This window comes from Poecilia formosa, unplaced genomic scaffold, assembly GCF_000485575.1.
Source record: "Poecilia formosa unplaced genomic scaffold, Poecilia_formosa-5.1.2 Scaffold237, whole genome shotgun sequence".
Classification (NCBI taxonomy): domain Eukaryota; kingdom Metazoa; phylum Chordata; class Actinopteri; order Cyprinodontiformes; family Poeciliidae; genus Poecilia; species Poecilia formosa.
The window spans coordinates 31,018-54,672 of record NW_006800176.1 but is presented as its reverse complement, the minus strand read 5'-3'; the positions used below and the strand labels follow the sequence as shown (position 1 = coordinate 54,672).

The 23,655-nt window shown below is 38.8% G+C and overlaps 1 protein-coding gene across 2 annotated transcripts in view; it reads right to left on the bottom strand.

Annotated features, from left to right (window-relative positions):
• Positions 1 to 5,362: 5,362 nt before the first annotated feature.
• lingo3a (leucine rich repeat and Ig domain containing 3a) overlaps positions 5,363 to 23,655 on the bottom strand; it is a 40,450-nt gene continuing 22,157 nt past the window's right edge. For both annotated transcript variants that reach the window (XM_016680256.1, XM_007569137.2), the window contains one exon: positions 5,363 to 9,235. In XM_016680256.1, the coding sequence (XP_016535742.1) occupies positions 7,342 to 9,174 (1,833 nt within the window). In that variant the 5' untranslated portion in view covers positions 9,175 to 9,235 and the 3' untranslated portion in view covers positions 5,363 to 7,341. The remainder of the gene's footprint in view (positions 9,236 to 23,655) is intronic.

The window sequence follows — 23,655 nt, the reverse complement described above, 5'->3', positions numbered from 1 at the left end:
TGACCAAGATTTGAAAATTGACGTTCACTCCTCTTTGTACATGATTGAGCTTTAGCTAGACTTGCAGCTGTAATAATAGTAATGGTGGTTCTACAAAGCAATGCAGCTGGTTGCCACACCTGTCAGATTTTTATTTGTAAAAAAAACCAAATAATATATATATGTATATATATATTAAAACCAGTGTTATTTTCCTGTCACTTCATAATTTCTTCATAATTTCTGTCACCATTAAATGTGAATACTTTCAGTGTGTATGAATGAAGATCATTTTCGCCTTTTAACCATTTTAACTAGGAGTGGTGAGAAAAAGGAATCAAACCACCTGTCAGATGAAGTGACGAATGAAAGAGAAAAATTACAAGAGACATGAGTCATACTGACACCTTTACCTTTTAGTCAAAATGAAACTAAGGCAAACCTGAGTAACTGTGCCATGGGGTTTTAACTGATGTAATCCAGGGCTTGAAAATGTTAACAAGATTTACAACTAATGCATGAGGATATACTGAAAATAATAATTATTATTTTGCAGGTTTTGTAATATTCATCAGTTCAATTGGATTTGTGGGCCTAAATAACATATCTGAATTTAATCCGACTGAACGAGAGCAGACAAAACGAAGCTCGAGCATTCTCTGTAGATGATTCTTTTTTTCTTTTCTCTTCAGCAACTGCTAACCACAACAATCCCATTTAGGCCACCGCATTTCAACACCATGGTAACACAATATGTGTAATAACTCTGCACACACACAAACATACACGCATCTACGTGTGCACGCAACACGTTATATCATCTTTTTCACCCAATCAATGTTCCCAGCATTGCACCAAAAATAGCTCTGGTGAAGCAGAAGTTCAGCATCTCTGTGTTAAAGTGCAATCTGACATCATTTCCTCTTACAACCAAATGACAGAGGCACTCAAGAATAAGGCTGCTGCACATTTTGCCACACTTACCCGCGTCGTGTGTTGGGGGTTATTGCATAGAATCATATTCAGCGGACTAATTTGATCAGTGACGTAATTTCACACGAATGCCAGTAAAGAAGGCCTCGTTGGTGACACATCTTCCCATTGCTGTGCAGACTGAGATGTTGGTGCATAAGGCGTTAATTCCTCTTCAAAGACCCCCACCTCTGCAAGCTGGCTGCAGTTAACACATGCAAACGTAGGAGGGAGTTTGACATGCACCGAAGTTACTTAATAAATACAATTTTCTGCCTCAAAGACGTCAAATAAAAACAGAATGAACATTTTCCATCTTGAACAAGATTGCGCCTTGATTTCCTCCCCATGAAAACACAAAATCTTCAATATGCAGTCGAACAGTTCACATGCCGGTTTTAGTGCTGCAAACAACAGCATTTTGAAGGGTTTAAATGCTTAGATTTTCATGCACTGATTCACATTTATCTACTTTTCTGACTGTTGCTTTTGGGAAATAAATGAAGACTCGACTCATGCATTGCCCCTGTCTGTAAAAAGGTGAATTGTTAAAGTGTCACAACAGGGATTTCTACGTTTCTGAGTCACCTGATGATCATTTTTCTTTTTCTCATGATGAGTGCAGCAATCGATAAGTCACAATCTTTGCTGACGCATCTGCCGGCGTAAATTGTGACAACAGAACCTGACTGTGATAACAAACGCTTTCACTTCTGTGCAGGTAATGCACAATATGCAAAAACACAGCAATAGAACCTTTTCATTTCTTCATTCCTCTGCGCAAACTGATAATGCGAACATTTCATTACTGTAACAAACAAGCAAGGCGTGCATCAAAAAGTCAGACGATATTTGTGACATCAAAGGTGCGAAAGCCCTTTACGCACAGTCCTCTGAGGTGAGGACATGTCATTCAATGAGTCACTCTTTGCCGTTTTTGTGGACATAAGTGTGGGGAGTGTCAGAGCAATAAACTCCAACAGAGTGGCCAAAGTGTCAGTGCCCGACCCCCAGAGCGCAGGCGTTTGAAGTTTGTCACACACTTGTTTTTTCCCCCTTCAGTTGGAACTACGTGTGCCCTGAGGAGAAAGGGTCATCTCAGGCTCAACTCAAAGTCTTTTTAGTAGGTTACGCGTCTTTATTTGGACTGAAATAGCATCCATGTGTCTTTAAAAAGAGACGTGATGAGGATTTTTGTCTGGGCCGTTTCCTGTTTTTACATATGCAAAGGTAAAAAAAAAAAGATTCTTCATTTAGCAGAGGCCAACTTTGCCATGTTTGCTGACATGCACGGGTCTGAGGAATTAGCAATACAGGCAGAAAGGATAAATTATTACTTTTTCTTTTCCAGCCACATGTTTCATATCATTAAAATATTTAGTATGTGAGCTGGAAGCTTTAGACATCCATCCCGTTCTGCAGTAAAACGGAAACCTGATAAAACTTGATAAAATATTTATAGTGATATCTTTATTAACATATGAGGAGATGGAAAACGAAATTGCTTGTGTTGGAACAACCTCAATCCAAATCATTACCATAATATGTTTGGGCCTTTCTGAATGGGTGAAAACAAAATAATTTGTTGTGGATTTCCATACATGATTTCATGTGGAGGAGTTTCTTGAGGAAAATGTCAGACAATCTGTAGGAAAAAAAAGAAAAGAAAAATAAGACAAAGCAGAACTGAATCCATCAGCATGACAATTGACCAAAACACTTTAGTAACATTTTACATGCTTGTATGGACTCTCTCCAGTGTGAGAATGTGTCCATATGTGGACATTCTTATATGGTGTGTTTATGTGAGAAACACCATAAAATTAAATCTTGAGTAGTGAGTCGTGTCTCAAGCTCTTAGCACAAGTGCTGCTGAATATCTCATTATTTTTTCCATCAGAATTGGTTGAAATAGTCAAATTCTTGATTTGAATCATTCGAATGGTAGCATCATGCCATGGGTATCTGGTAACGTACCTTAAGATAAAGAGAGTCAAGAATGAGGACTGCCTCCAAATGTTCCGACTTGATCTCAGTCAACACCAGATAATTGAAAATTAGACAGATGCGTTTTTTTTGTTTGTTTTTTTTTACAGGACAACAATGCCTACATGTCATGTTGGATTTCAGCATTGATAATGATGAATTCATGTCAGGCTTGTGGAAAGGTTGTGACCTTATCTCTGATTTATTCCACAAAATCAGCCAATATCAATTCATAACACCAGTTATGAATTGATATTGGTATTGCTAGGATATTGATATTGCTAGGAGTGGTGAAATACCCAAACGTTATGCCAGAACCTTGTGGATGACTACAAAAAGCATGTGGTGAAAGAGTAATTTTTTTAGGGATAGTTGACCAAATGTACACCTCAGTAAGTATGACAAGAAAAAAAACAATAACTTTAAACATGTGAACCCAATTCTTATATTAGAAAAATATTTAATCTGTATCCTTCAAACTGGTTTGAGTCATTTCATCAAAGCCCCAAATCCATTGGGGTGCATGATGTGTGTAAATAACTCACCAGATTTGTGATCTCAAAGATCCTGCAGGTTCTTCTGTCGCACCATAATACAAGCTGAGGTAACCAATCAACTACGATTCTTAACTTGGCCTTTCAGCTTTTTGTCAGAAATGTAATGCATTTTTACATCAACTATTTTTAAAAGCTTTTAGATTTGTCCTCCTCCTACTCAAATAGGACCTCAGAGGAGATCTAGAAATCAGAACTGAAAGTTTTGTTCACAAAATTATACCCTTGTGTAATTTTTTTGGTTTATTTTCTATTCTATGGATGTAACATGCAGTATTAAAAAGCAACAGTTTGCATTTAGAGAGCTAATTATAATCAGTTGCTTCAAGGTTTTATTTATTTCTGCACTTTCTGTATCTACAAGATATATAAAACATCCTGTACACTTTTTATTCCTTCAAGTCAACTTAAGTGATCAATGCTGACTCTTGTTTAATTCATCAATACAAATTGTTAAGACTAAGACTGAAAGTCTGGACAGGCTTTCACTAATATAGTTGATCAGATCAACAGAGTTAGACTCTTGAATTAGAAAAGACATGAATGAAAAATGAATTAAGAAAATAAAATATGTCTGCATTATTTGTCAACACACAACATATTAAACTCCGACAGTAGTTTAATATATTGATTTCCATGTTTGCGTCAAATAGTTTTAAAGAATAGCCATAAGTAATATTTCTCTTTCACAGTTTTGAAAGTGTTTTTAAGATGTAAAATGTGTTTTTGCATTTAATTTCTTTAAAGGGTCCACCCATTAATTTGTGTACATTTATTCATTGAGGGAAAACCATACAGTTAACATAATATGGCATTTTTCCTTTAACATTCCTTGAGGTTGGAGCACACAGAGAGAGTGACCTTTCATTATTCCTCCAGAGTCCTCACTCCTCTCTTATGGCTTGGGTCAGAATCTGTAAAAATGCCAAGTAAACACATTTTTAGCTGACTGGTAGTCTGACTATTTTTATTTTTTTTTTATGTTCTGGTATTTGTAAAAGTTCACAATTCAACCTTCTCTAACAAGATTCCTAAAATACCTTTGGATGAAAAGTGTCACAGTAAACTCAGTGACCATTACGCACCTCATATTCAGAGATAAAGAAACAGAATTGTGACTGTAGCAGCTGAACACAGGACAGGACAATACCAGGCATCATATTTGAAAACAGTTAATGCTTCAAAAATTGTGCTTTATCATGTCAACAGTACATGTTGCATTGCTGTCAGATGCTTTAGATGAATTTATTAAAAGGGCAAGAAATCTACTGATACTGCACTAATATATTTGAAATCTTTTGCCATATACTGGACACAATTATCAGTTTCAAACTTCAAAATTAATTTAAAGGCAAGCTTTTTTGAGCCAGTGAACATTATTTTACCCTAGATTCTGGTCAGTCATCATCCAACTTCCTTTCTTTTTTTCTTGAGACGATGGAGTAAAGGTTGCTGAAGCAAAAACCATTAACTGTTTTGTGTCAACAGAGGGCAGCAAAGCCCTGTGTGACATTTGAAGGTAGACGAACAACGCCATACCTTAAATCCTGAGTTATTTGTTTAGATTTTTATATAATGTATTAAACTCTCCCTACATGCATTCTCTTCTCTCTCATACCTCATACATCTGACATACACAAGTCAGCGTGCAGGTGTATAATGTCCCACAGTATTGCTGCCTTCTAAATATATCTAAAGTTTTTATTTTCTTTTTCTCACCTCAGTCTCTTAATGACCGCTGTGCAAGGTCTCTAATACATTAGCATTTTCCCTCCATGTCTCTATCGAGGTCCTTCACCCTCTGCTCAGTGAAAACTCCCCACCTCGACACTTTCAAAGCCAAAAATAGGGAACTGAACTGAAACCTGCTGCACAGTGAATGTCCTTTATGATTGACGACAGCGAGCAGCCACATTTACATGACGAACATGATACACTTAGAGTCGTGTTTACAGCTGCACTGAAGTTCACTGTTTACCGAATGATACCTTAGCAGTTTAATAACGGTAGAGCAGTAAAGTCAGATTAATCACTCAACAGTACTATTAACAGTCACATTAATTTCAATATCAGCAATACAAAATATATATTACATCTTATCATACTCCGTCTATACAATTTTGGTGATCAAAGAACACCGACGGCTGTTTGTTTTAGAAATACAAATTTGTTAAAGTATGAACCAAAGTCTGTACATGCATTTGCTTTTAAAGTTTTCTGTTTTAGACCAAGAGGGTAAAACTCTTGTACAGATTTACCAAAAAATAATAATGAAAAAATGTAACTAGAAAATGTGTCTTCATGACTTGTCAGTGTTCATACACGTGTTCACTTGGGTCCTTAAAAAAGTATCTTGACTCCGACGTTCGCTATGAACAGATGTTGCAGGTAGAAGTAGCTTTTCTCTTCTGCACAGGTTTTACAGTAGCTGACATGTTTCTTGGCAACCCTGGTAAAGAATAAATAACCTTAAAATGATCTTTCCTTGCAGCAGTTATTTCTCACACAGAAAAATGTGAAAAAAATAATAATCTGAGCACACTAACTTAGTGGGGAGAGGGAAATCTTATATAAGGAAATCATTGTTTTTAACAACATCATTGGTACTCCTTCTTTTACTAATTTTCTACTACTAGGTATTCATAGGTATTTGACAAAAAAGCTCAATCTTAGGCTTATCTTAACAAAGCCCTTGGTTCCTGTCCCTGTAGAGTTCAACAAACTCTATAAATTTGTGTTGGTGATTGCAGGGTAGTATTTTCGCTAATATAACTCCCAAACAATCATCTGCAGTATGTTATAGAGATTTAGTTACCCTAAGATGCCCCGCTTTGCTGCACTTCTCTAACAGGGACATTATTTAAATTAAGGCTCATCCTCATGGTAAAATAAACATGAGTCCTTGTCCATGCAGGGAGTAAACAATGGGCCTCGTTTGTTACATTTGCACAATAGGAAAAGAGAACGTTATATATTAATAATTCGAAGGTCATACACACAATTTCTAACCTAAAAAAGTATACATTTTATTAATTTGATTAAAGGCATTTTGTTTCCCAATGAAAAAAAAAAAAAATCAACAAAAAAATTGGATTTTTCCTAAGATGTCTGTGCGAGATCATGCTTCTGCAACTAAAGATCAATTCATTTTTGGGCATTTTACAAATCTATTAACCCTGGTGCCAATAAATGTGGCCAGTGCTGTGCATGGTGCTCTATGGTCAAATTGGCAGTGATGTAGAGACTGGTACTAAGTTGGTCTATTTTCAAAAATCCATTAGTAAAATCACAGTCAGCATAAGTGAAGGCGTTGTAACTGTATTGAGCTCTAAATATGCACCAAATAGCTGGAATTATCTAAATATATATTGGCAAGTCCTTGGCAATTACTGAGCACCACCATCTAATTATGTTTTCATCAGCTTGGAGTGCTTGAGTCAGTTCGAATGGAGCAGAGATGTGGTCCTTCAAAGGTGAGGATGACGGTTCCTTTCAGGAAAGAAGTGCGTTGGCATGACCTTCGTAAAGGTTAAAGACGTGTTGGACGTTGGGGGGCTTATGTTGCTTGTCTTTAAACAGTCTGTTCAAAGTTTTGAGACTTCCTTCTCTGGAATTAAACTTATATACACAATTATATGAACAAAACAAAGAGCAGTAGAAATGTATCAAAGCGTCATACTGTAGATTGACATTTTGCATGCATGCACAAGTTTCTTTAAACAAAACCTCGTCCTAATAAAATGTCCTGTGGGTTATTGGTTTTAATGTTTCGCACAAATTTAATTTGTTCCGTTAATTTGCGTCTTAGTTTGTAACTGGAGCAGTGAAAAACACCAGGGCTTCTGCAGAATCAAATCATTTTCATGTTGAACTTTCGTGCTCCCCCTTGTCCTCCACTGGCTGCTGGTCCGTCCACTTTTCTGAAAGAATACTCAACTGAGAAGTTGTTCTTGTGCTGTCCTCTACCCCGACTCCACACAAATAGCAGGATGAAGCAGAACAAGACCACTCCCAGAAACATGATACAGCCCATAGCTGTAGATATTAGAATGGTCTTGAGGTCAAGGGTGAACTTCAAGAACACCCTGGTGTCATTCAGATTTGTGTCGTTAAGGTCCCCGGCGTAATAGGTGCGGTTGGCCATGAGTGCTGCATCCAGCGGTAGCCCACTGACTGTGAGCGTAGCAAAGTAGGTGTCATTCCCACCAGCATTGCTAGCGATGCAGATGTAGGTTCCACTATCAGTTACCTGGGCGTAGCGTATTTCTAGAGTGCCCTCTGGTAACACAGTCAGTCGCCCACTGCTCTTTGTGGTTATGCGTCGACGCTGAGGAGAAATCCAGAATATCACCGGCGTTGGCTCACCTTCTGCTCTGCAGATAAAAGACACTACTTGCCCTTCGCGGGCTGAAATTTGCTGTAATTTCCTGTTGCGAATTTTAGGCTTCTGGCAAGTAAAGTGGTCAAAAAGAGCTGAGTCGGTGAAAGCGCTAAGAGCCCGACCTTGGACTTCAACAGGGGTCATGCACACAGGGGAGGCACCATCAAAATTAAGGGTCTTTCTACGCTGAAGGATCCAGAGCAGGCGGCAGTCACAGGCAAGAGGGTTTCTGTCCAAGCGCAGTGTCTCAAGAGTGTTGACTGACTGAAAGGCTCCCTCTTCCAAGGTCACTAAGCTGTTGGTCGAAAGATTAAGAAGGCGGATTTGCCTCAGACCACCTAATGCATAAGGTTGAACTACTGCCAGGTTGGTGTTCACCAGATGCAGCTCCTTCAGTCTGATGAGATCCCGCAGACCCCAGGACTCTAACACAGTGATTGGATTATGGGAGAGGTTGAGGCTAGTGAGGTGAGCCAAACTACGAAGGGCAGAAGTGGGCACAGAGGTGATGTTGGTGTGAGTAATGGACAGCCAAGACAAATTAAGACCTTGAAGGCTATGAGGGGAAATATATTCCAAAAAGGGCCAATGATCGATCTCCAGACCTCTAAGGTTTCCAAGTTTTCGAAAGTTCTGGTCGTCTAAGGAGGAGATGCTAAGATACCTGAGTCGCAGAGTCACCAGGCTGTGCAGATAGGATAACGATTGGCTGGACACTGCCGTCAGATTGCATCTCTCAATTGTCAGCTCCTTGAGTCCTACTAATCCCAGAAAAGCCTTGTTGGAAATGTAAACCAGATCATTGTCACCAACCTCCAGGTTCTTAAGACTTTTTAGGTCTTGGAAAGTGAAGTCCAAAAGAATTACAATCTTATTTCCACTCAAATCTAAGGAGGTGAGGTTGGAGAGACGCGAGAAAGCTCCCATGGGAACCAGTTTTAGCTGATTGCCCCTCAGTGAAAGTGACTGCAAGTTCTGAAGACTGGAAAACGCGTTTGGCTCCAGGACGCTGATCATGTTATCACTGAGTTCCAGTTTCTCCAGGCGTGTATATGGAAGAAGATCATCCTGTTCTATCCAGCGAAGTCTATTCCCACTCAGGTCCAAAACTTTGGTGTCAGGCGGGATTCCCTCCGGCAAGGAGGACAGACGTTTGCCAAAGCAGGACACGGTCTTCAGCTTCGCAATGCAGTCACAACGCTGGGGACATCCTTGACTTTGGGTGGAGGACACTGTGATCATAAGCAGCAAGAAGAGGAAAGGCAGCAGCCAACATACACCCTGACCCAGGCAAACCCCCATGACCCTCCTTTCTGCTTCTTTCTCTGACTCCTGTGCGAGTTTCAATCACTGGGTCTGGCACCTGAGCAAAAGGATAGAGGGAAAAGATGAAAAAATAGAAAATGTGAAGGTAGGAAAGAGGGAAAGAAGGAAAGGAAGAGACAAAAAAATAAAGATGGTGAGACCAAATTCATTTAATTGAATTCCCTTTAAGCAATCAAACATTCTATATTTTAAGCTCAAATATACCTGAAACAGAGGGGAAATTAAAGATAGAGTACAACAATCCCCTACAGGTGATTTCGCTTTACAATGGTTAACTGTGTTCTGTTGAAAGCTGCAAGAATTGTAAACTAGAGAAAAACTCTTAATAGCTCTAGACTGAGTTTCATCTCAGCTATGAGTTAGTTATACATGTGAATTACAATAGGTAATGCATCTTTCTATGTTTCCCTCTGGCTCTTGAATTGTATATTGAGAAAGGGAATTTGTGGATCTCTTTAATTTATTAAACCTAATGTGAGACATTACACAAAAAACTAAGGCACCTGTTGGCCTTCAAACAGCAAACAGACCAGCAAATGGACTCTGTCAACTTATCAATAACATACAGAAGGGAAAACAAGAGATTTATTGCTCTACAGAAGAAAACCATAGGCTTACAAAGTGGAAACATGTCTATGAACAACACAACACAGTCATTCACCACAGCAGAAGGTCACAACACACAATAATTCAATCCAGCCCATCATCTGCATGAGTCTCTGAGGACATGAGGCTTATCATAAGACGAACTTGCTAAGCATGGCCCACCAACGGGTTTCCAATTAGACACACAAATGTGTGAGGTTCTCCTACCCAATGCCTCAGTCTGCTGACGGATGTCAACAGCAAAGTAGTAGTCTCCCCATAAACCCAGCATGAAATGCCAGCTACCAGCATGGACAGTTACTCCGTTATAATAGACAAACTGCCTGGTGAATCTGTGTCTCACACAAGCCTCACAGACACTTTTGTTCTTAATTCACAGAAAATTAAAAGGCCAAGCAATACATCACAAAAGAATGTTTCAAGTTTTTCTTTTCTTTTCCCACTTACCATTACTTAGAAATTCCCATTAGAAACATCTATAACCCTTTGTAATTAAGGGCTTTGTTGTAAATATCATTCTTAGACCTTTAAAATTAGTTTCCTGAGGGGTTTCTCAAAAACAATGTAAGCAGTCCACTTTAAAGTACCCAACCTTTAAACAGATACTGCAGTCACTTCACTATGTACACCTATTCGATTCATCATTGAGACAGACAGCTAACCAATCAATCACATGGTAGCAATCTCAAAGCATTTAGATTTCTACACAAAGTAAAAACGACTGTCTGAAGTTCAAGCTGAGCATCAAAAAATAATTAAAGGACTTCAAATGTGGGATGGATGTTGATGTCATAGACGCATGTTTAAATATTTCAGACGCAGGTGATCTGCTGGGATTTCCAGTCACAACCGTCTCTGAGGAGTAAAGAGAATGGTTAGAAAAAGAGAGAGTATTCATGACTGTGAGTTATGAGGATGAAAACGTCTTGCACACGTTGAATCTTGAGGGCAACAGTAGAAAACTTCACCATGTGTCACCATCGACAGATCAGAAAACGAAACTGAGGCTGGAGTTCACACAGGCTCACCAAAGTTTGACAAGCTGGATAAATGTTGCAGCTGAATCTCAATTTTAGCTGCAGCTTTCCCTTGTTGAATCTTTGTCATTAAGAATTAGGAAGTTCAGATGGGGGTCCAACCTGAAATTGTTGGACCCCTATCTTCTTCATTCATTTGTATAGCCTACTCTAACCCAAAACCCAGAAACACATTAATTTAATGGCTGTGAAGTGACAAAATTATGAAAAACTTAAGAAAACTTGCAAGTCCTTTTACACTCAGAAACATATGTATTTTTACTGGTAAAACATTTTAAGACATATAAAGTGCAGACATGATTACATCTGATATTATGGCCGGTCTTCTTTAACAAGCAGAAAGATTTGTTGCATGCTTACAGAGCAATTTGATTTGGCCTACATGATAAGATCAAACCTGCATTTGTTTGCATAAAAGTGTCACTTGTGACAGTTGTAGACAGTTGTAAATGCATTACCGTCTCGGTATTAGTTCCCAATGCACAGCTCAATATTTTAACTGCTACTGTTTGTAACTTCAAGGTAATGACAGAGGGATATGTGACTGGAGGAAAGGGATTCATCTCGGCTGTACTGATGTAAGACACTGGATTCTAATAAAAACGAAAACGGAACCTGTGGCTTAATGTAAACCACAAAAGTTCCTAAGTAAAACAAAAGACAATTTTGTAAAGAAGAATAACTATGACGGCTGTAGTGCCTTTCGGTTGACAATAAAGTTGATAAAGTGAAACCTACAATACTAAAAATGATTGACTTGGTATGAGATTAATGTATGGAAAAACCCATCCAACAAGACGTGTGACTGCCAAAACCTTCATGCCAAACAAGAAGGCTTCCGCTGTGAAACAAAGCCAGACATTGGATGAAGAAAAATAGGTGTTTAAAATTGTCACATTTCCACATGTTCTGTTTCCTTCTTTTGCCTTTGTCACGATTCAAACACACTTCTTCTTAATCTTCTGTTTTTCATAACAAGCTGTGATGCAGCTGTCCAGTGTCCCTCTGCAGGGTTTCTGCGTTTGTCTGCTGACCTCTCCTGAATGTCGGGATCATCACTCATCCTCTGCACAGACGATGTTCATTTGCGCCCGGCTCCTATGTTGCCTGGTAATGGAGATATTCAAGACCTTTCCTTTATTTCTCACTTCTGCGTGTAATTTCCTGCCCGCCACTGCATCTCTGCCTGGTAGGCTTTGTGGCAACATTAGCATCCTGTTCCTTTTTTGCATGATGCCAAAACTGTCACGATCAGACAGATGGTGGCTGTCAGTCCCTGACAGAGAGAAAAAGCAAACATTAACAGCACATTCAAGATGCACATCCAGTGAAGTCTAGTGGAAAAGTTATCTTTTAATTTTTTCTATTGCCAGGCAACAGCTCCTCGTCTTGCCCATGTTCTGAAAACAGCTTTAGTGCCTGATAGAGGTGGGCGATACTGGGAGTTTTGGAATCTATTCTATACAGAGTAATTGCAGGGCCAGTATTTTCGATATCGATACCAATACCGATACTTTTCCATGTTTAAGCTTCATAGAACCAAAGGATCCAGAAGACCAAGGATGTAATTTCATCAAACATTGTACGTGACAACAGAATACTTTAGAGGGCCGACAAATGACGATACAGAAGAATTATCACACCACAACAAGTACAGTAAACGGTTTCAAACTTATTCTGTTTTTCAAGTCGAACAATACAACAAATAATGCAAAGGATAAAGTATTTCTTTCTTTCTAACATTTTAATTCAACACTATTTTTATGGTAAAGAATGTTCTTATTTTACTAAAGTGTTAAAAAGAAAAATGGAAAATACTGTTTTAATAAAACAAAATGGCTTCAGGAAAAGAAATAAAATTAGACGACGGACGACAGAATCTATGAATTGTGTTTTTCGTAACAACTTGGCCTCAGAGCAAATGTTCTGTGTACATTTATAGCTCTAATGGAAAATCAAAGGATAAGTGCGACGGATTGAGCGTGATGTGTGAATTGTAAATGCTTTAAACGTGGAAAACAGTTTGCTAGAGATTGCCTATTTGCAGGACAAGGTGTTGGAGTTTCTCTGCGTGTGTAGCAGACAGTCCGACTTCAGTGCGCTCAGAGTGAAAGACAGACTGCAAGTGAAAATCAAAGATAAAGTCCTCCTCCTGTCCTGCCCTTACTTGCAGTGCTTGAGACTGTGGATTACACTTGTCAGGTTCTTGTCAAGCTGTACAAACCTAATTCTATCTGAAGCATTGAAATACTTACAAAAGACATGTTTCCTTTGTCCAACTGAGCCACGCCGGACGATGGCTGAAATATTTATTTACCAAAATAAAGCATGAAAACACTTCATTTATACCTGACATTTAAAAGCATGAATGTAGCAAAGGGCTATTAAAATTCAAGCGAATATCTCAAATGCATATTAGCCTTTTTCTAAATGTTAATGAGCATGAATAAACCGCCGCCTCCTAAAAGTCACATTACAATATTTAGTGCACATCTGTTTGATTGCATCGCAGCAGCAGAGGATAGTTTACGTTCTGGAGCTGACAAAAGCAACTGGGAATGTGATGCTGTTAAAATTTCATTAAAAAAGCTTTTGTAATGAAAATGTTGATGCTTTTTACTCTCACGATCTGTCACACAACACATGAATGCACAACATATTGGAGCCGACGATGCAAACACAAGGCTCATTGTTTCATGTTTGATTTCTCAGGTCTTATTTTAACCAGAATTATGGGCCAATTTCTCTGCTTATGAGAACAGATCAGGTACCTAATATTTTCTTAATAATTTTTTTTGTTTTGTTTTGTTTTGGTGACCACCTTATTGTATTGTATGTGTCTGCAGGAGTATCTAAAATGCCTAGCATGTATATTTTATTTATCTTTATCACAGTATATATAAATTATTTTAATACAACTACACAACTCCAATGCCTGCAGAAGATAGGCACCAACTCTCCCTTGATCCTGAATAGAAAACGGATGAACAGACCGATGGATTTCCATGGAGATGGTCACAATGAAACAGAGACAGATAAAAACTGAAATTAAAAAAAGCACCACTCATCAGTGTTGTAAATTTTGTAAGTCACAAGCAACACACGTGTGAGGCTGCTGACTGGAAGCTGACTATTTGGGGATATAGCAAGACGAACTATCTAGCTAATTTTAATAAGCTTGGCTTATTGTTTTACTGTATAAAGGTCAAAACTGCAAAATGATCTAATATTTTGTGCAGAAGGAATGCCACTTGTAGCTAACTAAATTCAACCTGTTTTCCTATAAATTTGGCCTAGACTATGTGATATGTGTACCATACCATGTCATACTTTTTGCAGCAATAGTATATTTTATCTTTTTTGTTTTGAATAATTCAACTAGATTGTTATAAATTGTTTTAATTTTTTATATATATATATTGTGAATGTACGGTGCTTTTACTCAAGGCCATACTGACGAATACAGAAGGAAATCAAGTAAAAAATAAATATCAATAAATAAAACATAGATGCCATAAAATGTAAACATAATGTAAAAGCTGCTTAACTAATAATAAATGAGAATTATGAAAACTATAACCTACAACGTGCTAAAAGCAAGGTTTCAGTGAGGTCATTTAAAACTGTTTTTGAGTTTCTCAAGTCAAAGAACGAATCAGGCGTCATGGGATAACTCCCACCGTCGGTCAAAGCTAATTCGAGTACGTACACATATTTAAGTGAAAACAAGACCTGAGTGTTGCTTATTTAACTTCATCTGCCATTTCCAGATTGAATTCATTTACAATGTTTATCCTACATAATTAACGGCATCTTTAAAAATTCAATACCTGTTTGAACACGTAAAGTGGTAAACAACCCTGGTTTTGACTGCCGCTCTCACTCTCTGCAGCTACAGCAAACGTGGGTCCTTTTCCAATCTCTTAAGCACAGCTGGTTAAGTAGGTGATTCGCAACTGTTGTGCTCTTTGACTGCAGCCCAATTACCATCCGAACGCCGCAGATACTTAGCAAGAGAAGGAGGTGGAGCAGGGCGGCTAAAAAAGCTTAGTGCATGTTAGATTTAACTAGAAGAGCTAGATTTAGACTGTGGAGTGGGCTGCAACAGCAGGAGGCTCCAACACATGTTCTGCTACTTTACTCTTACACAAACCCCTGCATCACTTGTTTCACTGGCTAGACAGCAAAATTAGCTCCTGGGCATCATCTAAACACTGTGTGATATGTGAATTTAAAATTGCTTGTTGTCCAGCCAACCTGATGCTCATCAGACATGTGATGGTAATGATGTAAAAGAAAAAAAACAATCAAAAATGTTTCTAAATTAAGTCACCATAAACACAGCATTTAAAGCACTGTGGTGATAAATGTAGATATACAGTTAAGTTAAAGAAAAATAAATACACTAGGGACAAATAATAGCACAAATGCTTGTTGGCTATTGCTGGAAAGAAGCCATTGTGAAAATAGTTCAAAATAAATCCATCCACGATCCATCCGTGTCTAAATCTACAGTACGACATGAAGTGAATCTACCAGAGAGACAATCATGCTGCAGGTGTTGGAAACAACTGACAAATGAGCAGCTAGTGTGTTGTAGAGTGTGTAGGTGTTGCCAGAAAAATCACACAGGCTGAAGTACAACATCCAAAGAGGCTCCTCAAATGGCTGCACTCACTCATTTCTACCCTGCCCACTCATTACACTTTACATAAACCAGATTCTGTTTGTGCTAGAGCTTCCATGTCTCTATGTGTGCGTGTGTGTGTGTGTGCGTGCGTGTGTGTGTGTGTGTGCGTGCGTGTGTGTGTGTGTGTTTGTTGTGTATGCGTGCGCTCCACTGAAGCGTCCCTCTGTGAAAAAAAAACATTAGTCATTTACACTGAGGGAAGCCATTGTCAGTGTCCACAGGGAAACCTCGAAGCTCCAGGCGGCTCAAACACACACATACACAGGGAACATTACAAACACTCAAAATCACATTGTATGAGAGAAAGAGCCCAGGGCTAAAAGTGACTGGGATGCTTGTTCCCTTTAATGTCCCTTCCACCTTGCAGTGTAGTGATGGATCGTTGTCTCTGGCAGGGTCATGCCACCCACCACAGGCAAGGACAGCCAGTCGCTGAGTGAGGAAGGAGAAGCTGTGGGTGATAGCCATCTATGTTTTATGCAGATGTGAATAAATGTGTTGCTTGGTGGCAAAGAGGAATTAGTATTTAAATCAGGGATTGTGTATGCACAGTGCCTTGTAAATGCAATCATGCCCCTTCAACTTCCCCACGTTTTATCATGTCACAACCACAAACTTCAGTTTACTTCGCTGGGATTTTCTGTGAAACACCCACAGAACGCAATGCATCTTAGACAGTCGAAACAAGTACTGAAATAATTTAACAGATACAAAAATTGGCATACCGTGTGCATCTTTTCAGACCCATATTCAGATATATGGCTGGTCAAAGCATATCCTGTTGTTTGAACATCTCTTGAAGCACTGTTCGACTCATGTGATAAAGTGAGTAAGGAAAACATTAATCAGAGAAGAACAAAAATCTGTGGAGAAGTTCAAGAGATCAGTTGTGCGTTCCTCTAATCTGGCCTTACAGAAAAGCAGCACAACAATGTATTTTGTTGAAAGTAACATGTAAGAAACCCTGCTTAGTTAGCCACAAGCCACAATGTGGGCACAGAAAACACAGTGAAGGGTGTTGTGTTCAGATAAGAACAAAAATAGGCGTTTTGGACTGCTGTCTACAAAACTAATTCTGATCCTGAACACATCGTCTCGACTGTGAAACATGGTAGTGGCAGCCGAATGCTGTGGAGATCCTGTTTTTTGTATGAACAGGGATACCACATAAAATAGATTAGAGGATGGTAGAGCTAAATAGAGGTATAAAAAAAAACATTAAGGAAATACAAAACTGGAGAGGTTTGCCTTCCATCAGGATATGAAGCTAGACATAAAAGCAGGTCTGCCATCGGAGCCTCAGATGAAAACATGTTTATGTTCTAGCATGAGGCCAGATGTAAATCTATGAATCTGTGGCAACATTTGAAAATTGCTGATTGCAGATGTTCTCCATCCCATGTGATTGAGGTAAAACTATTCTGCAAACACGGAAATAATTTGATCAACGTAACCATAAGGTGGACGAATGCAAATGCACATCACACTTATCAGTTTACTTGTTGAACATTTTTAAAAACATGCATTCGTTTCCTATTGCATCACAATTTTGCCCTTTTTTCCCCCATTTATTCATCACATAAAAACCCATTACATTTCGGATGATTTGAGTTACGTGCAAACAGTCCAATCAACTCTTAGATTCTCGACAGATATATCGGAAACTTTCAGAATGCACTTGGGTTTGGATGTTCATTACAATAAGTTACAAAGAGGCAGCAGGGGAGATTCCTGAACTGCAGTTTTGTTCTTTGGAAAGCATAAACAGTGAAACCAAAGGGCACCTAGAGGTGATTAAGAATGTGCCTCGCCATGTGTTGTGAATCTTTAATGAGAGAAAACTGTTTCGGGGCTCACGGGAGAAAAGCTTCAACGAACTGAAGCTAAATAATTGACGACGTTTTGCTACATGGTCATGACCCACTGGCATGCTGGGCTGACCTCACCTGGAGCAGTAATTGCCAAAAAAAAACAAAAAAAAACAGACAGACAGAGAAACAAAAACAATTCGTTCCACCTACAACATCATACTCAACTGTGCTGCAAACTTTATTTCCTTCCTTGTTATTACAACTGATGAAGGTTTTCAGTCATTTTATTATTCTGAAGCTGGAGATTAATGTTGACAATTACAAACAGTTTGCAGAGGTATAATTAAAATTTATGTCCAATGGTAAAATTTTAATTAGATAATGAGTTGTTTTTTCAACATAAAGTGGAGGTTTCGAGGCATATCCCGTGGCTCATGTGTAATATATTTAAAAAGTTACATGGGGAGCTTCTGCAGATTTACAGCCTTATTTTTGGCATTAGTCTGACACTGGAAAAGGCTACTCTTTTAGAAAGATCTGCACGTCAAAACATACGATAAAAAGCATCTAGAAACACAAGCAGCAATTACTTAGACAATTCATGACTGGACGACCTTTCAAAAACATCAGCAGAAACAAATACACAGGAAAACAGAAAAGGACTGCTTTGCATATAAATACAACGAAAATGTTACACACACATATTGCAGTTGTGAAAATAACCTAACCCTAACCCACTTACCTCATTTGTAAGGCTTTGGATTCTTAGACATTATAAAAATATCATCGGATTTTAAATGAGACCAGTGCAACATCAACATGAACAGCGGCACATTCCTCAAAGTCTGTATTGATTTAACAAGTCAGAAAAAAAAAGTACTTGGTATTTCCAATGGAAATATAGTGTTAGTAGAACCTAAGTGCTCACTTTTGTTCATTTATAGTAAATTTAACTTTTTGTTTATCTGGAGAACTCAGTTCTGAGGCAAAGAGGAAACTGTTGATATGCATTAATCTGACGAAGGGTTCAAAAAGTTTGAAATGTTCCGAATGTATTAGTAATAAAGAAAGTGCCTACTATAAGTGTTGCTTCTGAAGTTTTGATTTTGTTAGATATTTAACTAGATAGAGTATTTTATGTGGAGAAGTTCTTCACCAAAGGTCGCATTTACCGGAAGACGTGTGCAAGACGTAAAAACATGCATAAAACTTTTTTATGAAGTGACAAATTGTACATTTTACCAAGTAAAAGTGGGTGTATTTTCTTTTAGAACGTAGTGTGAAAATGACTGACTATAAATCTGTGTATTAAATAGACAAAGTTTATATAATTGACAGGCTTTCTTTATCAAATGTACCATAACGCCTGCATTTATGGAGATTCTATTTGTGAAATTCAAGCACAGGCAAGCAGGTGGGCCTGTTGTTCATTTTGAAGCTCAATTTTCCGACAAGGTATGAGGTGATTTTTGTTTTTATATATTAGCACTGAGGCGTGTTCACAGCTAAAGGTAAAATACATAAAAAAATAAAAATACAACCTTCGTACAAAAACACTCCCACGCAATCTGAGCCCTCCGAGCGCAGTCGGTTTGAGTTAACACAAAGAGATCTGCGGCTCCGGAGAACATCGAGTCTGATGCCACACTCTGAGGGGCCACAGGCCATCACCGTAATGGAGGGTGAGGCGTCCTCCTACAAACACGTCCGCACGCTCTTTTGAGGCTTATTGAACAATCAGCAGCGTTAGTGCTCCGACACACAACCTTGCACACTTTCATTAGTAATGTTCTGTAACAGCGACTCACTACCGTGCTCCATTAGTTTCGGCTGATTATACGGGTGGCAGACTTATTTATCTTCTGCTTGTTTATTTCATGGCTTCATGCAAGTTGAAAGCTCAAGCTGAATGGACTAATGATGACTGAAACTCCATGCAGTAATCGCTGACGGTGCCAGTTTTCTTTTCTTTTTTTTTTTTTTACCATAAGTATAAGTTTTTTCAAATTCATTTTGTGAGGATAATCCCAAATTAATTTTTTTGCATTGAAATTATTGCTAACAGACTGGAAAATGTTTAATTTTCTCCACTCTGCTGAGGCTTGTACAAATGCTAGGACCGAGTTAGCAGACAATTGGTTTGACTTTAGCTTAAAGAGGGGAAAATGACTGCTTCCCTCTCTACACGAAGCCACATGACCAATCAAGACATAACACGGCAGGCAATTAGCTGAAGAAATGCTGGTTGAAAAGCTGCAGAACAGTTACAGTCCATGTCCAACGATGGGCTAATTGGCCCTCTGGCTCTGGTCTCATATTTGTTGGACTGACATAAAAAATTTCTGACCAAACAAGCAAGAAAAATAAGCACATTTCCTAACATGTCAAACTTTTCCTTCATTTTTAGAGGCGCTTTTCAATTTCTCAAAAAAAAAAAAAAAAAGCCAGTGCCATTCCTTTAATTGGAAGCCATGTCCTTTTGGTAATAAAAAAAGAAAAAAAAAATGAAACTCTGCCCCCTGCGGCTCTGGAACAACATGGATGTCACAGAAGCACCACCACCGCTACTGTCAGTGACCCGTCGGTGTTTTCAGCCAACTCACCGTGAGGACTGACTGCCCACTAATGGCAGCTGTCCCAGTAAATGTCCAGCCGCTCACTCTGAGACCCCATGTCCTGCGTTTGTCATTCACCCAGCAGTTTTCCACCTCAAGTCCCCCTTTCAGGCTACACACACACACACACACACACGCACACACACACACCCACACACAAAACTTTAGCAAGGATGAAAGTGACATCCTACAAGGAAACTGAGGACATAATTGGGGGCACAAGGAGAGCACCCAACTGTTCACGCTTAGTGAAACAAAAGAAAAAAAAGCTTCATTTGTCCTTGTTCAAATCAGGCAGAGCTGTTTGATTAAAAACAATTAGAAACCTTGACTTTGTTTTCCTCATGCAGGGAAAGTAGTAAACCAGCTTGAATGAGGTCCATGTCTATGGGGACACCGATCAAATAAAAAATTGAGTAGATTTTTCCATCCATTACTCTGTGGCTCTGTCTTCAGAGCAAATGGCTGACAGCCATCTCCGCTGCTTTGATTGCTCAGTATGCATGGCACCTGCTCAACACATCACTGTACAACACTCTCTTCCATTCCTATTATGCTGGTCTAATAGAAAGCTGGGACCAATATAAGTAATAACTCAATTACTGGTATCCCACTTTATCAGTGAGCTCAGACGAAAGCAGGCTGGTTGCAATTTGTGCACCGACAATTAATTATCTGGCTTTATTTCTCACAGAGAAATATACAAATAATGACTTATTCGAGCAATTATTCCATAAAGAAGTAAGTGAAGTGTGATAAATCATTCTGAAGACATAATGTGAAATTACTCCTTTGTAAATGGTGTTTTTATGCATAAAGATTTGTTTAATTTGTCTTGGGAGTGGAAGCCCTAATCTGGGAATAACATCGTAACCCACCAGAATGCATTAGGACTCTAAGTTGAAAAAACCTGTAGGATTTTCCACTCTTTTTCGAAACTGGAGCTTCAGACTGTTAGCATTACCTAATGGAAGAACTAAAAAACACATGCTGACAAATACCTGCTGTACAGAACAAGCTTGCCTGCTAATATAATACATTCCAGAGCTGCAACTTTTACTACATTTTATCTGCCTGACTTGAGATGGAAAATATATTCCAGACTTATGATGGCTGCACGATCAACATCTCAATGAACTGTTTGGGCTGCCATAAATATGACAAACCTGAATAATTGCCATGCTGTCAAAAACTCCATGCTAATAATATATTTTCTATATATTCGACTACAGCAAAGTTATTTAATTGCCAAAAACAGCAGATGTGGCCGGGTGTAGAACTTCTTTAATGTGTTGAGGTGAAAACAATTGTTTTTCATAACTTATTTTTTAGTCACTGCAGACTGCAGATGAAGACTGGTGAATAGTCTTCATCTATTCACCAACATTACAGCTTATCATGTTTTCCTAGTGCTTTGCAATCCGCTTGTTGGATAAAAAAAATGAAGCTTCCTGGGAACCTGTGACTCTCCTGGTCTGAGTTTTACCTTCTCATGTTGTTCTGTATTTCTGACTCAGAAAATCTGACTTCTGTGTACAAATAAAAAAAAAACACACCAGGAAACACTATGTAAAAGGTTGCTGAGATTATTTTTTTATTTTTTTTTTTGCAAATTAGCAGAATAAATTAACACTTGAACTAATTTGTCCTTTACTTTGATTACTCAATGTGGACCATGTGGTCAAATATGATTATCAGAAAGCTGGGACAAAAAGAGCCCTGAACTCACTTTCTTGTTTCCCACTTTATCAGTGAACTCGGATAAAGCAGCCTGTTGTAATTTGTGTAGTCACAATCCATTGCTTCCAGAAACAAATTGGCAAAAAAAAAGACAATATTTAGTAAGTTTCCAAAATCGCCTCATATATTAAATATAGGACCTATTTTTTTTTTATGCTTGAATGGGAAGCTGTTAGTAACGAGAGTCAGCAGTGGCCCTCAATTCACAACTAGAGTTGTTTATATTTACAGTAAAATATCCACTGATCTGTATCTCTGAGGTCATGTATTTCCTCCCTGAATGACTTGTCTTCCTTGTCACCAGCCATCACTTCAAATCCTGGCTCTTTTCCTTACCAACAGGCTCGGCTTTTTTGTCTCTCTAATATTGCCTGCCATCACCATGGAGGAGACACAGGAAGGAAGCATATAAAGCAAGACAAGCCAGCATTGCCACTAATTTTACTCTGGATCATTTCACTCTAAGGCAGGCGAACACAAATGATTTACTGCATGGGTTCCAGTTTACAGGCGTCTATACTGACACACACTAACAGCAATCGGCACATGAATTTAATCCCTTTAGTGCAAAAACCTGAGTTGTTGAAGAGAAGATGCAGATCTGCACAACACTGTAAAATATCAAATCTATTTTGTATTTAGAGGAAATATAATTTCTTCTTCATTTTTTTCTTTTATATTTGGTCGATCATGTGGAAGCAAGAATTTGCTTGACCCTGACTAATCCTCCTTGAAGCCCGCAGGCTTTCCGTGTCTTTATTAAGGATCCTGTCTTTTCTGCTACTCTTTCACCGCCTGCTGTAAGCTCATCAAGTGGTCCAATTACAGACAGTTAGCATGAGTCAAAAAGACGGGCCTCACATATACGTCGCAGCTGCCCTTTTATTCAAGACGCAAAGTAAAAAATCTGCTATGTTTAGCAGCGGATTAAATTAATGTTGCAGACAGAGTGCGCATGGAGGCCTCATTTCCTAACCTTTTTTTTTTTTTATACATGACTGTCAGGGTTACAGTTTCAGGTGGTAATCTAATACCGTCATGGAGGTCCCTTGAGGAAGAGGTCTGTCTAGTGGTGCAAGTCGGCGAGTCGGGAGCAAGTGAGGCAGTGTGCAAATTGAAAGTAATCTTCAGGCCTGGCCTGCGGAGCCTGTAAATTCACATCTATTCATAATTCATCACTCAACAGCCAGGAGGGGGATAACATTCTGTGTAATAAGGCAAGAAGAGACATCTTTAAAAAGGGACAGAGGAAATCAGGCAGAATCAACCGCAACGCCGCTGAGGGTCTGAGGTGAGAATGGAGCTTGTTATAAGTTGGGGACAGACTTTTACGGACGTGGCAGCTTTAAGTCTGAGGATTTCACATTGTTTCACACTGAACTATTGGACACCAAGAAAGGGGATTAGCTGGCTCAGCCATGGTCAGTCGAGTTTGAACTGCCTACAGCCCAATCAGATAACTTTTAAAGTGTACCATGTGTTGGAAAACTTGTTTTTATTTGTTTATTTAATCTTGGCTTGGTCGAGGACCGATGGTGGAGGGTTCTGTGGGTGTGGAAATGTCTGGATTGTCACACAGAAAAGTTTGGAAGTTGCTTTGGCAAAGAAGATGGAGCCATCCTTGAAAACAACATTAAGGACATGTCAATGAGCATTATGCAAGTTAGAGAATACTCAATGCAACCAGATAGATAGCTTAATTGCATGGAAAGTCCCTGTTATTGTTGTTCCTCCCTACCTATTTTGTACACATTTCTATGAGATTTGTTTGCAAATCTGCATTGTAGGCTCTGCTCTAGTTGGTGCAATAATTTCTGAACATCATCCAACCGACTTATCAGAAAGGGAACACATGGGGGGGAAAGGAAAAACAAGCAAGAACTGCTTCTATGAGTTCACTTGACAGAAACGTAAGTCATACATTTTGTGTAAGTTACAATTTGAATGGTCAATATTGA